General features: G+C 44.9%; 2 protein-coding genes across 2 annotated transcripts in view; both read right to left on the bottom strand.

The window, feature by feature from the left end:
• Positions 1 to 15,540, bottom strand: part of phc2b (polyhomeotic homolog 2b (Drosophila)) — a 335,956-nt gene that overhangs the window by 15,025 nt on the left and 305,391 nt on the right. The gene's annotated exons all lie outside the window — the stretch shown is intronic.
• The window catches only part of LOC142887339 (metabotropic glutamate receptor 4-like), a 147,523-nt gene continuing 141,484 nt past the window's right edge, over positions 9,502 to 15,540 (bottom strand). The window contains exons 10-11 of the mRNA XM_076024908.1: positions 14,147 to 14,393; positions 9,502 to 11,398 (exon numbers count right to left, since the gene is read on the bottom strand). Of these exons, the coding sequence (XP_075881023.1) occupies positions 11,349 to 11,398; positions 14,147 to 14,393 (297 nt within the window). The 3' untranslated portion in view covers positions 9,502 to 11,348. The remainder of the gene's footprint in view (positions 11,399 to 14,146; positions 14,394 to 15,540) is intronic.

Below are 15,540 nucleotides of genomic sequence, written 5' to 3'. Positions count from 1 at the left end.
GCAAGCAGTGCTGACTTGTGAATTTATTTATTTATTTTAAATCCTTGACGTCTGAGGCCACGCTCACCGTCCATTGGGTGGAGTTATTTCCCACTGTGAGCGCGGCCAAAACTGTGGCGTGTTGAGAATAGCGAACGTGTGAAATTTCAATTCTGGCTGACCTTTCCAGTTATTAAATCCCAGGTGCCTCTGCCTGTGAAGTTGTAGTTGCTGCATGAGCTTGGTTCAAAGCTTGGCACTCTCTCTGGGAGCTTGGCTGCGCACGGCTGTTTCCACCCAGTGTCCATTGCATTGCAGCGGTGTTTAGGGCTGCAAGCGGGCACGGCGCTCAAATAAATGGAACTGCGTAGGTTTTATGTTATGCCTCTCGTAGAGTAGCGCACCAACCCCGCTGTCTCACGGCCGTCGTCCTCCCCACGTTTGCCAAGACCACTAAGAAAAACAGTCGCGCAGTGGCATTGAGTGCTGTGATGGATCGAGAGCACCTTCAGTTCATTGTTTAATAACGCGGTGGGGGTTATCTTTTTATCAGCATTCATTAATTCAAGATGTGCGTCGGTGGCCAAGTGAGCAACCTGAAGATTGATGAAAGAAAAAAAAAAAAGATACTTCCCAGCGCCTCTATGCTGCATAGAAACTGCTTCCTGTTCCCTTGCCATGACTGAGTGACCTAGTGAAGGGATGTGGAGCAGCCCAGTGACGGAATGCATTTATTTACCATGCGACACAGACATGCATTTGAGTTTGGCGGAGCTTAAAGGGGAGGGTGAAATGGTGCATAGCACATGAATAGCAATACTGCCAGTGACTGCGAGAGACCCTGGCAGCTCCATGCTGGGGCTTCTGTGCGACTGCACTGTTACAGTGCTCCCCCAGTCCTTGTTAGGGTGGCCTACTTTTTTTTTTTATTGTAAAGGCTGTGCCCACCTCCTCACATTTTTCCCTCCTTCCCTTTCTCTTCCCTTCCCCCCCGAGGGAGACAAGTTGCCCAGACGCCTCTCTAACCTGGGTATCTGGACGCGCAGCACTCGTCTGGTGTCCCCTTCCTTCCCTCGGGCTCAATTAGAATCGTCGCTGAATAGACTTCACTGCCGAGATGATCGCCGGCTGCGTGGTGCAAACAGGCAAGTGTGGTCCCTCTGAAAGAAACAACAACTTTAAAGACGGGGGAAAGAAAAGGAAAAACAAGGGACTTGTGATGTGTGTTTGCCGTGCATGGGCGACGGCTCCTACACCTCACGATGACAGAGAGACGGCTCCGGTTTCAGAACGAATCGTTCAAAAAGAATTTAGCCATATGGCGCACGACGACTGTGACAATTTGTTTATTTAATCATTACGAAATTAGCCCACCATTGGACTGCACTAACTGTTAGTAATAATAATAAGAAGAATACACAAAAAATAAGAAGGTTAATTGTGAAAGTGCTGCGTTTCCTGTTCAGACCAGTGCAGTACTGGCAGCCGCCTGGAATTCTCCTTCCCTGTTTTTATGCACATTTTAAATAATGACATCAGAAAAGCTCCACACGGCTGGTGGCAACAAAGACTGATACATGTGGAGCCACGAAACCAAAATATTCCTTGGTCTCATCCATGAAATATATCAAGACTTGTGAAAAACTCGCCAAGGCTGAATATCAACTTGCAGAGTCGTAGTTTGTTGTCTCAACTTCCTCTACGTTTCATTGCAGTTAGACCACTAACTGTATATAAAGATGTACGGAGTCATCGTGATGTCATCCATTGGTTTGTGAACACCCGTTCTGAAGCCGAACGATTGGTTTCACACTGGTCATCATTGGTTTCAGTTTTGAAACGGGATGACTCCATATTTGGATGCATGGGTGGCACCGGTCGGAGTGCGAGTGCAGTTTTTTCGAAATCGAAAAAGTGGACACGAGAACCAACGTTATGATTTTTTTTTCACGAGCAATTTTGGCCCCTGTTTTGAAATCAGATGCCGCATCCATCTTTACATACAGTCAGAGTCATCGGTACCTTCATCAGAAACAGTATTAGAACTAGATATCTGACCTGATAGGTCATCTTCACCACATCTACTTAATTCATTGCAATTGCGTCTAAAGTGACCCGACAGTGGATGCATATGCCAACAAAACTCATTAAACTTTTAACAACTTTAGTTTATAAATGTAATGGAAAGCAGGCTTGTCCATGTGTTTCCACATCGCTGCAGCCAACGTCTAGCTGTGATTGGCAATTTTAGCAAAGCAGGCACAAACATAAAGCTAACATGAGGTTCCTGCTTTGCTACATTATATGACACACAACCCTCTACCACCACACAGCACCGCCATGCTACATCTATTAAACTTAATTAAGTTTAACTTAATTGTAGATATTACTTTAAATTAAAAAAAAAAAAAAAAGATATTTGTTGAGATTGCTACTGAGAATATCTCAGGATATTTATTTTCACATTTTCCTGACGATTCATCTCAAGGACTTTTTTTTTTTTTTGTCCGTTTTTATTGCAGCTGCTATTATCCAACGACCATGAAAGTGACATGAATAATCCAGACCTTGTTAATCTATAAATGTGACTCAACCCCATGAAGACTGATTGTAAATGTGTATTAGTTTTGCTGCTGGAAATGACTACTTTTTGTAATCTGGCCCAAAAAAATAAACCATGTTAAAAGTTAAACCAATATGTTAAACACATCATTCAGAACTTTTCGTGAATATTAAACACCTTCATCTTCAACCAAGTAATAAAACAAAGGACACTTGGCACTTTCTGTAACTTTCCTGATGAAAAATAGATTTCAACTGAGCCACGCAAAGGAAGAAAAAAAAGTGAATGGGGAAAATATGGACTTTTTACTGTGGGGCTACATCTGTAATATGTGTAAAAAGATGAACTCTTTAACTTTAGTAAAAATATATTAATAATAATACATGGTTCTCTTTAAATTAATAATGTATAAGTCTGACATGTTCACATCTTAATAAAATAACATCTCAAGGACTAAGAACACAATTTTAGAGATAGAAAATCATACATAATTGCTTAAAGGACAGTTTTGTGTCACACACGCCTGTCAGTCATGCCTGCTGGTTTCAGTGTGCCCTCGGCTGGCACGCAGCTGAGGCACGTCTCCACCTGATTAGACACACCTGCATTCTCTCTACCATTACTGTGGCATATAAACCCTGGTCCCCACACTCACTCGTTGCCAGACTGTCCGCTAACTTTGTTATGACCTTCCAGCGGGTCCTGGTCTGCCTGCCCGCCCCTGACCCTGCCCCTGACCTTTGCCCTGCGTCCCTGTCCTGGTAACCCGACCTCGCTTCTGTGTCCGACCACGAGCCTGCTTCTCATGCCCTGTTACTGCCGACCTGGAAAGCCTTGGACACGAACCCTCGATCTCCGCCCCGGACATCCGACCCGCCTTTCGTCCCCGACCAGCCTGCTCTGCCGCCGTCCCGGAGAACTGACCTGCCTTCCGTCCCTGACCACAAGCTTTTGCCAACGTCTCCTGAGCTACAGGCGCAGAGGTCCTGCAGCAAGCCACCCGGCTGCTTGGCTGCCACTCTCCGGCTCTAGTCGCCAGCGCGACTCCTGATTATTTGTCTGTCCAGGTCTGATCCACGGCGCGAGGTTCCGACACCAGTTCCAGATCCAGGTCGCCACCCGGCGGCCTGCCTTCGCCGTTTGTGGTCTGCTTCCGGAACAACTGCTGTTAGCCTGCTGTTGCAAATAAACTCTCTTTTCCTAACCGCCTTGTGTTGCACATGGATCCTTAACAGACAGGTTCTAGTTTTTTGTTTTTTTTCATTTTTTTGTCCTGCGAAAAACCTTGCCGTGAAAAGGTTGTGTGACGTGTTGTGAGTGGTAAATAGCTCTACCACTGGCTTGCTAAAATGACGATGATGATAAATTAGTTTCTATCTGCAAGAAAAATCTTTCGGCATTGTACCGACTTCGCAAATCCTGTGTGAAATGGACTGGACAGAAAAAATGAGTTTTAGAACCACAGGTTTAGTCAGGATTTCTTTTATTTTTTTAGATAAATAATACTAATATATATAATTTTTGAATTTTCCTACTATTTCTGTGTTTGCTTTTTCTCTCTGATGTTTTGCTCGTTTCTCCGTCGCTGAGCAGTCTGAAGGCTGCACACTTTCTATTGTGCAGTAACCGCAGGACAGTCACGAGGCGCTGTTTCCTAGCAACGTATGATGTAAGTGCCGTGTATAGGCTACTGTAGCGCGTCTCTGCCACACAAAGAGGGTGAATTAAATATTTGTGGGATCTTTGGGGCTTTGATGTGAGAAAACGCCATAGATCCTCGACCTTCCTGAAAAGTTGTTAGTTTTGTTATTTTTTGCGTCATCTGGAGTGGAACTGTTGCAGGGACACCCGTCCGGTCAAATCGCACAGCAAATCCTGTATCGAGTGTGTTTGCCAACGCTACCCAACTGAGAGAGCTCAGTGGAAGGGACCCTTGGGAAGAACAAGGCAGCGTGGCTTCGCTCCATCCTGCAGTATTTTGTTTTTCTTGGTTGCTCAAATCTGCACGACTGCGTCTGACGGCTGCTGTGTTTCGCCAATCCGGGCTTCGAAATAAAAGATTGAATTCCGGCAAACATGTTTAATCTTCTGGGGCCTGGGCTGTATCCCTGCCTGCTCGATTCATCCACTCCAGTCTTCTTCCAGCAGTTTATACGGTTAATGGATTGAAACTGTAATTAAATGACTAAAACTGAATTCAATTACGTTCCCGCAAAATGGGGGGGAAATGCGGGCGGCCCGCACACGCACGCACGCGCACGCACGCACGCGCACGCACGCACGCTCTGACATGGTCCAATTTTCTTCGGAACTCGTGCCAGGACCATTTCAAGAACATGTGAAAGGATTAGTAATTGCCGTGTGATCCACTCGAGGCGCGTGATGGGTTTTCTCGGCACACGTTTCTCCTCGCCGCTGCGCAAGCGCCGCCAGAATTAATTCCCCCCCGCTAATCTGAAGGAGCCGTCATTGTTGCCGTGATCACGAAGCGACGAGTGGGAGGCAGTCCCACCGCCCCCTTCCCCTCCCTCCTTTTGTGCTGCCACGTCACGTGACCCAGCTCATCAACGCTGCGGCGCCGTCGCAACATTTACAGGATCGTCAGTTCTTCGGAGATCTCAGATTAGTTGGATGACACCTCCACCTCCGTCAGAGCGGCTCCGCGCTTTCTCCCAGTCTGCAATCACGCGGATGACTAGGTCAGGCCCAATGCCCCCGCACGCCGCGGCGTTACAAACAGGCCTGTCTCACACACACCTCGCAACGCAGTCGGCTGCTGAGGCTCACTGCACTATATATCCCGCTGTCGGTGGTTTTTACACAAAAAACAAATGCCCCAAAACTCTAAACCCTTAAATGGTGTCTGACCTTTTTTCATGGAATATGTCACTGTCCGTCTGTCCATCCATCCGTCCACCTGTCCATCCATCCATAATCCATCCTACTCCAGAGTCTGCTTGAACCACTTCCCAGCTGTCCCTCGGGAAGTCCCCAGCCAGTTAAACCCTGGGCGGGTTTATGGCTCGGTAAACACGACATGGACAACAAGCGTGTCAAGTTCAACTAACCTGCGTCACTTGGAAGCTAAATCTGCTTGTTTGGGCAGTTTTGTAGCCCAAACAAGCAGCAGGAAAACATGCAAACAATAGCCTGGGTCACAATCAAACACACACCACTGTGGCTGCCAAGTAACTCTGCTGCCCACTGTGCCTTGGCTGTGATTGTAAAATATTATTCTTCCATCAGGTGAACGTTATTGTGATTATTATCGAAATTGGGACTCGTCATGACTAGTCACACCTGTCTTAATCATTACTTTATCTTCTGTGTGTGTTATTAGGTAAAATAGTCAATTGCTTGTTAACACAAATAGCTAGTGACATAATCAAGACTGCCTTAACCAAGACCTAGACACTACCAAGACCCAGGGTATCGAGGTCACAAAAACACCATAGACCAAAGAGTGCCAAGGGCTGCAACAATCTGAACCACATGAAAGTAGTTAGTCCATGATCTTGAGTTCTTCACCACAACAAATCGCTAATCAGCCAATTACACGGCCGCCACTCAATGCATCGAGCCATGTAGATGTGAAGACAACTTGCTGAAGCTCAACGCGAGAATCAGAATGGGGGGAAAGAGGACTGAAGTTGTGGTGAACGTGGTTGTTGGTGTCAGATGGGCAGCTGGTCCGAGTATTTCACAAACTGCAGGGAAATCCACTGGGATACCTATTGCATTACAACCACCTCTTGGGTTTGCAGTATGTATTTTATTTATTTATTTATTTTTAATTAAAAACGTGGCAAATATTCAAAAAATTCCGTCCTCCTCGCCAGTGACGTACAGCAGTGGCCTGACAGATGAGGGGGGAAAAAAAATGCTCCCTCACCTGCCGTCGCCTTCAATGTCAGCAGGTCCTCAGCTGTGGGAAATGAAATCTCTGTCGCTGACTGGAGGTGACGCGCACTGGGAGAACTGTGGGGAGCTGCAATTTCAGGAAGTCATTCCAGGAAAAGCTGATAGCTGCCCCTCACCCATCCATCACCACACGTATCCATACATTATCTCCCCCCAATAAATTATTTGTTGACATGTGTGTTTTTTTTTTTTGCGCAAAATTGCATGCACATGTTAAAACATTTGAAGTCGGTCTGTGCCTCGAATTGTTAAACGCATGTGGCCTGGAGATCGTGTCTCCGCGGCAAACTGCATAGCAGACTCGGGCACACTATCGCATGCCGTGTGACACGGGAGTGGAATAGACACTTTGACAGTGACGGACTGACCACAGACCCGTCTGTCAGCCGCCATGACCAGCTGCTGTCAGACAGCCAGAGTATGCGGGAGCCTCCGCACAGTCACAGGCTTTTTGTGCTAAAGTTTCCGTCTGGTGGCCGGCCAAGTCAAAATGAAGACACAGTCACCAACCACGGTTGTGAGTACGCAGTACTTCTTCACAGCTGTGAGAAAATCATTTGGAACAGTCTGACTGTCATTATTATTACTAGTACTACTTTATCACAAATGACTATCTTATGGGAAAATGAATTCAACTGTGAGTGAAATGAGGCGGAATTTGGAGAGCAGAGTGTGCGAAAGGCCAGCCAGCACCAACTAGTTTCTTCAAAGTCAGCATTCCCGCTGCAGGATTCAGAATAATTCGATGTGGCATGCACGTTTAATGCACACACAATATTTTTTTGAATTTTTTTTTTTTAGAAAACTTGGCAGGAAATTACAGTTAATGATATACCGCTTTAAAGTAAAGACCAGTCATTTAAGTTAGTGCTGAAGACGTGTGTTGTGATTGTGTACCTGTTGTAATTCTGCAAAAAATTGATTGATGTTTTAATCGTGCCACCGTTACAAACTGTTTTTTTGTGTTGTTATATGGAAACGACTTCTTTCTAGAGTGGTTGAAATGCCAAAAAAAATAAAAAAATGTGAAAAGTACAGGAGGAGGCTTTGCATTGTGGTAATGAAGGAGAGTTCAACTTGCAGAAACAATTTACTTATGTGAGACTCTACAAAACAAAAAGACTGTGTGCCAATGGAATATTGCAGTTTGAGAGGAATTTTCACACACACACTCAAAAAAAAAACAATATTCTAATGTTGCCTTAAGTGGAATTTTATAATGTTTGAGTTGATGTCATTCTGAATTCTCAGCACGCACTGTTGTTTTAAGTGGATTTTTCCCCCAGAGTAGAAAAGCAAAGACATTTTATCTTTTCTTTATAGACCCACAGTAATTGCAGTTTGAAGGTCTCTCATGAGATTTGGAGCTTGCCTTGATGGTAAAGCAAAGTGTTATTTATTAACAATGTAGTGATAACATTATTATTTAGGATTATTATTTATTTTGTTGCAACCTTACACAAGGTCATCCTGTTGATCCTCGACCCTTTGTCATATTACAGCAGTGGTTCTCAAACTTTCTCTGTCATGCCCCACCTTGGAGGAAGAACATTTTTCGGGGTTCCTCATGGGCTTAGAAGCCCCAACTTCGACGTGGCTGTGTCTTGAGGAATACCGATGAACCTGCTAGTGGTCCCGTGTCTCTAGGACAAAGTTGACTTTTGACCCCATAGACTTGGATGGCATTAGGGCAGTGGTTCTCAAACTTTCTCTGTCACGTCCCACCTTGGAGGAAGAAAAAATGTCACTCATTTTGACATCAAATCCTGAACATTACTTTTTAAATCAGAATCCTCCTTTCACTTTTCTGCTGTGCAAATAACTTTTTTTGGCAAACCACTTTTGTAACATCCACCATCCGCGCCAGCCACTTTGAGAAACACTGTATTACAGAGCGTTGGTGAGGTGCTATATAAGGCCAGGTTTCTTCTTCTTCGTATACTTCTTTTTGAGAGGACTCTGCAGATTGTCAATGGGGCTCAGATCATGCGAGTTGGCCAGCCAACCAGCACAGTCATTTACGATAGTGGTTGGCACTGTTGGCAGCTGAAACGTCAATCAGCATCTGTCAGCAGACAGGCGCTGACTTAAGCCTCAGTCCACCTCTTCTGAAATTTCTCCACATAGTTGAATCCACTTTGCTTGACAATCTTCCCACTGGTGGAGCGTCACTTCCAGTCACTTCTCCACTTTTTATTGTCCTCCCATTGAGTTTCACCTGGAAAACCATCTATACACACATATATTTGTATGTTAAGATGTACCTGGAAAGGTTCAATAGTATGTTTTGCTGCCAAAGTGACATTTTATATTTGTTCATTTGTCGAGATGAAAGTAAAGATAAAGGCTTCAGATGAGCCTCCAATGCGAAACCCGCCCCTGAATCTCCTGAGACCAAACACTGTCACCGCTTCACGCCGTCGTCGCTGCCGTGCGAGGGCACAAGGTGAATGCGGTGCTCCATATATATCGCAGCAATCTCAGCACGCTCGCTCTAAAGCAGCCGTCGTCGAGCAGATATTATTTTTCCATGCTGCCGTATCAGGAAGCTGTGAAGAAGATGATAGATCCCGAGAGCCCGCGTCACGCCGCGGCTGTGTATTCAAGTAGATTTAAAATAATTGTATGTTTCCCTCCACCAATTTTCTGCCTCTCTACCGCCATTATCAGCGCAATTTTGGCAGCACACTATTCAGAGGATGGCAGCCATTGTCTTCTCCTTCTCCACAGCCCTCAAACTGGATTTTTAAACTGTGTTATTAGTCAACAACAGTGTGTGTGTGTGTGTGTGTGTGTGTGTGTGTGTGTGTGTGTGTGTGTGTTGAGGGGGGGGGGGTAGAAGTGCTGCCAATCGCGGATGCTCAGGATAGAGTACGTCTGCTAATGCACCTAGTAAGTACGCATTGATTTTCTTTTTTTGTCCCTTCTTCCTTCTACAGTACGTCCCACTCGCGAAGCAAACAACCCTTGTAGAGAGAGAGGGGGAGAGAGGGGGGGGTAGATATGACGTCTTAGCCACACAAACCGCAAAATGGATATTCAATGTTGAAAACATTTTTAATAGAAATAAAATTTTGTTTATAAAAAAAATAACTTAACATGCGTCACACACTTCGTAAGCTCTCATGAAGGGTTTTTTTGTTGTTGTTTTTTTTCCTTTCTTTTTTTGTTATTTTTTTTTTACAAATACATAGTCAGATAGCCAGGCACTGAATCTTTTTTTTTTTTTTTTTGAAGTTTCCCAAGTTTTAGGATATGTCAGGACAGAAAGCAGACATCATCGATCTATTTAATAACATACATTAACTTGCCATTTAATTTTGGTCAGCACTCACGTTTTTTATTCTGCAACACAAATGGTGTTGAAAATAATACAGAGGGAGGCATAAACAGCGGCATTGGATTCACAACACAAATGACCACACAATGTTAACTTTTTTTTTTTGTAACTCTCTTCTCCTCCCCCTCTCCCCCCCATTAGTCGAGCTTTTTTTTTCTTTTTCTAACTGCACACAGCCGCCTGCCTGTCGGTCGGGCAGCTTTCCGGGTGATTCATTGAGACATTTCGCTCACTCTTTGCAATTACATTTTCATCTGCTGAAAAGCCTTACAACTTCCTGGATGCCTCTTCCTCCTCGCCCATGAGGGTGCTCCGGGAGGAACGCATAAGTAATGAATTTTCTCAGTGGTCGCTCCGTTATGGGTATCACCTTCAGTGAATATTGCACAATCCTCTCAAGGGCATGCTTCAACTTAATTCCCCTCCTAATGGATCGGAATAGCTAAGATTTACTCTGACGCCGCGTGACCAGGAGCTGGTGGCAGTGGTGAGGGGAGAGTCAGACCGGATGACGACTTACAGTAAAAAGGTCTCCGGCTGAAACGACTGCGGCGGTCCGAACCAGGCAGCCTGCTTGTTTTTAAAGCACATTTAGGTATGCGAAGGGTTGGGGGCGGGGGGGCAGTGGCAGCCTTTAGGCTAGCTGGTCATAAAAAAATCATGGCCTCACTTTTAGCACAGATAAGATAATCACTCACTAAGACCTTCACCATTGGAGAACAGTTTCGAACGCACAACAGACTCAGGCCCAAACAAATTTTGTAACAACGCATTCCAAAGATTTTTTTTCACCACTTTTTTTGGGGGTTATTTTTCTCTTTAACACAACACATGATGTTGAAACTGGCATGCTGCGAAATTGGCAGAGACCATCTTGTACGCAAAGTCATTCTTAGAAAATAAATGAGGAAAACGGATGAAGAAAAGAAACAAAACACACCCTAAAACCACTTGGAGCCCGGTACTGGCTTGTTGCATTGCTGAGATGATGGATCGCCCACCGCTCTCCTCTTGAAAATCCAACCACCGTGTTCTTGTTTTTGTTTATTTTCCTGGTCCTTAATCGTCCATGGTAATCAACTTGAAGGCGTGGACACCGCTTGAAAAACGAGCAGACAATGTTGTAAACACCTGAACATATTGTGGATTTTTAAACTCTGTAACCCTCAAGATGATGAGGAGCTCATAGCTGAAAATGTAAACACTCAGAAAGTAGACTCCACGCATCCACTTCTGGGCCTCTGCCATGCAAGTAGTGGTCCCCTCTGAGCTGTAGTCTTTTTTTTTTCCTGTGTTCTCGTGAGGCAAAAAAAAAAGAGAAAAAAAAGAAAAAACCTTACAATAGTACTTTTGTCGCTCCAGCCCCTCAAGTTTATTCGGCCCCTGCGCTCCTTCCCTCTTTAGGTCCTGTCTTTGGGCAATGCTTCAGTGATCTCCACCGCTATACAATGACCAAAGCAGTCCTTTTTGTTTTTCATTCCAGCTGTGGAAAATTTCACTGCAGGTTGTTTGGTGGGAATCCTGACTTGCAACAACTGCCTTCAGTTAGATTGCGTGGTTGCTGTAGCTGATGTAGGTTTGTTTGGTCGAGAAAGCTGAAAGAGACGAATAGGGGAGAGGTTTAGAAACAAGGAAATGGTCGGTTAAGGTTAAAAGTGGAGAGCCGGCGGGTGTGTGTTCCACCTCACTTCAAAGCCCAGCTGAAAAGCACAACATTCTGGTCAAACACTGTGATCTATGATACCTCGCAACACCAACACCAAAGTGCCACCGAGCCGGAAATTTCATTCAAAATTCAAAAATCTGTCCTTTAGCAAATCAACACTGAAGGGGCTATAAGTGATTTTTCACCACTAGAGGGCGCGCCTGAGCACAGCCTGTCACCCCAAAAAAAAGAGGCTTCGGGGATTCAGCTGCTCGGGCTGCTCTGATCTCCATGGCTGTGGCCCCTCCTTGGTCTGGCACACAAATCATTGTACCGACGAGAAAAATGTTGACTTTTACCAACCAATGCAACTCTACTTTAACGTTCACTTCACTATTCAGAATGACGGAAGGGCAACTGTTGTGCTGAGCAAGAGGAGGCGGAGATTCACATGCACTCAAATGCACATGCAGCCAGCCCAACTTTGTAAACAAGTAAATAAAAAAGGGCTCACAATCAACAAAACAGAGCGGGTGCGCAATGTGATGCTCCACCCCCGGGTGAAATAACACCACTACAGCCTTGCATGGCAATTTTTTTATTGTCTTATATCTGACCATGATGAAAACCTCTTATTGCCCCTTTGAGATATGAAATGCAAATAAAAAGAATGGCAACGCGCCACCAATGCTAAAGTGCATATGTTTGTATGTGTGCTAACGGATGGATGTGTCTGAACTGTCTGCGGACTTGGGGCTCTGTGTATAAAAGCAAATCCATTTGTCACAAACGCCATAAAGTCCCCGAAACACCTCAACCCAGTGTGTGTAGATCCAGATTACTGCCCTCAATACATACCTGTAACACATGGGTGGAAGAGGGGGATGGGCTTCGCCGGCCATTCTACCACCACCATCACCCCCCCCCCACCCCCCCAAGCTATCAGTCCTCTGTGTTTCAGTCATCACCCCCAGACGGCACCGTAAGCTGATTCGCTGGGGCGGAGCAGATAAATCCTGACATATCAGCGGCACATCTCGGGCAGTTATGGGAACTCGCCCGGACACAAATTTTTCAATTTCATCAAGCCGTACATCCACGGCGGCGGCGACAGTGACAAATGGCGCTTATTCAAATAGCCGCTCGCTGCGCAGCCACTGCAAATGGTAAAACGCCAACCGGATGAAGTGCTGCCAGCTATCAATTGTTCGTCGTTCCCCTGCCCCCCGCCACTCTGTGTAACAAAAGGCCCGGGTTACACCCCCTCACCCCCCTTCATCCCCCTACCCTCCCACACACACACACACACACACACACACACACACTGGAAGTTTGGAACCGGGCGTTGCTCCAATCCCAACAGGCCACTGTTGCCCCGGTGCATCGTCACACACTTCACCATCGATTCCGGCTCGCTGAGGTATAGGAGCGACCGACGGCCGCAGCTCTTTTATTGCCTCATTTCTCATCGCAGTCGGCATGAGGGTGAGGCATGAACACCGCTTCGAAGGAGTGTGACACCAGATATGATTCCCGCTTAGCGCGGGCTCAGTGCAGGGAAGGGCTCTCTGATGACAGACTGCTGCCGATTAAGACCTTCTCCGGACTGAGACAGTGGAGACTTTCATCCATCCAATGTGACTGACAAAAGGCAGGAGATGAGCAGGATGGAAAATAATGAGGATTTTAAGGTAAAAGAGGTCTGTGGATAACTTCACGATGATTTGGAAAAAACCCCAAAAAAACCCAAAAACATTTGTTCATGTCATGATCATATCAAGGAAATACTGAAGAAATTAAGATAAGATAAGATAAGATAAGATAAACCTTTAATCGTCCCACGACGGGGAAATTTAGGTGTTACAACAGCCATAAGATAGGGCAAACAAGAATAAAGTGAACAGAGCATATAAAAATAACCTAAATTACACAGATGTGCCCAAGACGAGGGATGCACAGTGCATATATCCATTTTTAATTTGCACAACATTAATCATCCATTTGTTTGTTAGTTGTTTGTAGGATCTGTTGTTTTTTGATGCATGTCCGCCGGTCCGAGAGAGAAGGACCCCTCCTTCGCAGTTCACCCTCAGGTTTCTTCTTTTTCTTTTTTCTTACGTTTTTTTTTTTTCGTGTTTAGTTGCCCCTTTTATATTTACACATTATACTAGAGACTGCGCGAGTCGTTCGGTTTGATTGATTGTAACTTACCTTCTAACTTCTCGTCTACCTCCTAATTTCAATGCAGAAGCCAAGAAATGCCAGTGTCATAAATCATGACTTTCCTCACATAAGGTTGACGGAATTTGAATTGTTGTATTGTTGCTTTATTCATTTACTCTCATTACACAAACACACACACACACACACACACACACACACACGCACGCACACAAGCACACAGCAGAGAATCTATTAAAAAAAAAGTTATTCCTTGCCCCCACCCCACCCACCCAAACAGGGAAATAGGGCATCATTTACTGGAGTCAATGAAGTGTTAAATAACATGCTACATATCTAGTAATGACTTATTACTTTTTCATTTCCTCTCGCTGCTCCAATGTGTTTAATTTACAGTCAGTTGGAAAAAAAATGCCCGGCAAGGAACAGCAGTGCGTTTTTTTTCCAAATTTCTTTCTTTCTTTTTTTTTTTTTTGTATTTTTTGTTTTCTCAACTCATTAACGTTGATGTACTCACATTGTGTCTCCAGGCTTTCGCACAGCTCGGTCTTGGCCTCTCCGTTGGGTCTGAGTCCGGCCTTGGGGTTGAACTTGTTGGACATGGTGGCGGCCGTAACCACGGCCTTCAGGCTGCGCGTGCGCTTGGGCACATTTTGCTCGGGGTGGAACAGAACCACGTACACCTTCGGCATGTAGAGCAACCCGAGGGACACGGAGGCGCTCAGGCTCACGGAGATGGTCAGCGTGGTCGTCTGGATGTACATCTGCAGGGCAAACAGCAGAGCATGCATAACAATGGCGGTTAAGTTCTCCACTTGGCATTGAGTTGAGAAGGTTCCTCTATGTGGGTAGTGGCCTGTACAGTGCGAGTGGCATCTGCCGTGTATCATTCTAATTAGAGCGTCCAATGACCCGTTTGATGGCCAAGCTGTTGTTGCGTCGCTCCTACTGTGTCCAATAGAGACTTTGGAACTGTTCAAAGCGGCTATGTTATAAAAGCCGCTTTAAATTTGCATCTACTTTGGGTTTTGCAGCATGTCTTCCAGTCCAGACAAAGCCATTTCTTTTTTTTCTTTTTTCTTCTTTTTTTTGGGAGGGCGGGTTGGTTGGGAGCACACCTAAAATTCGAAACTATCACTAAAAGGTTTTTACGCTCTCATGAGGTGGTTTTTCAGACCTAGCGATATAGAGGTGTATCACAAATGTGTAATGGAAACACCTTTTTTCCCCCGCATTTAAGCGTCACCAGACCAGTTCACTTCAAGTGAAAATGGCGCGGGATGTTTGGACGAAGGAGAAAACTGAATATTTTATGAATTATTTTAGAAAACTATAACAACCGTTCTTGACAGCCAACAAACGTAAACAAACCAAAGCAGACATAATTCTCGTAAATTTCGCATGGCGAGATTTCACGAGAATTACGTCCCTGCGAAAATTCTGGTATTTCTTGTGGGACAAGATTTTATGAGAACTACGGCTCATGTGCTTCACACCATTCAGTGGAAACACCTGCAAATCGCAGTTGTATTTTGTTGAAATTTTAGGAATAATGCTTTTATTTTGTGAAAAACTTTAATGAAAACACAGCTAGAGAAGAGAGGAAGATAATTAGTCTCACGTAGGGGAAAACATAGATAGGAGTAATTTCCAAATTTGTGAAAATAAGGCAGAATTCAAAAACATTTTTATTTTCCAATGCACTCTGGGAGGTTATGTAGGATACATTAGTTTTTGAAAGTCAATAAAAGACACGGCTGTCTTTCTCTGGCGCCTCATGTTGATGAATTGGTTAAACTGTGCTTCAGAAAGCCTTGTGAAAAAAAAAAAAAACTCAACAAGCTTGCAAGTGATGGCCGCCTTTGTGTAAGCTCAAATAGCAGGTCAAGGACAAACACAGGGATGTCAGCG

Source organism: Nelusetta ayraudi, unplaced genomic scaffold (assembly GCF_046127955.1).
Source record: "Nelusetta ayraudi isolate G7.1 ecotype Tasmania unplaced genomic scaffold, CSIRO-AGI_Nayr_v1 ptg000017l, whole genome shotgun sequence".
Lineage (NCBI taxonomy): Eukaryota > Metazoa > Chordata > Actinopteri > Tetraodontiformes > Monacanthidae > Nelusetta > Nelusetta ayraudi.
Note: the sequence above shows the minus strand (reverse complement) of the source record. Positions and strands in the feature narration are given on the sequence as shown.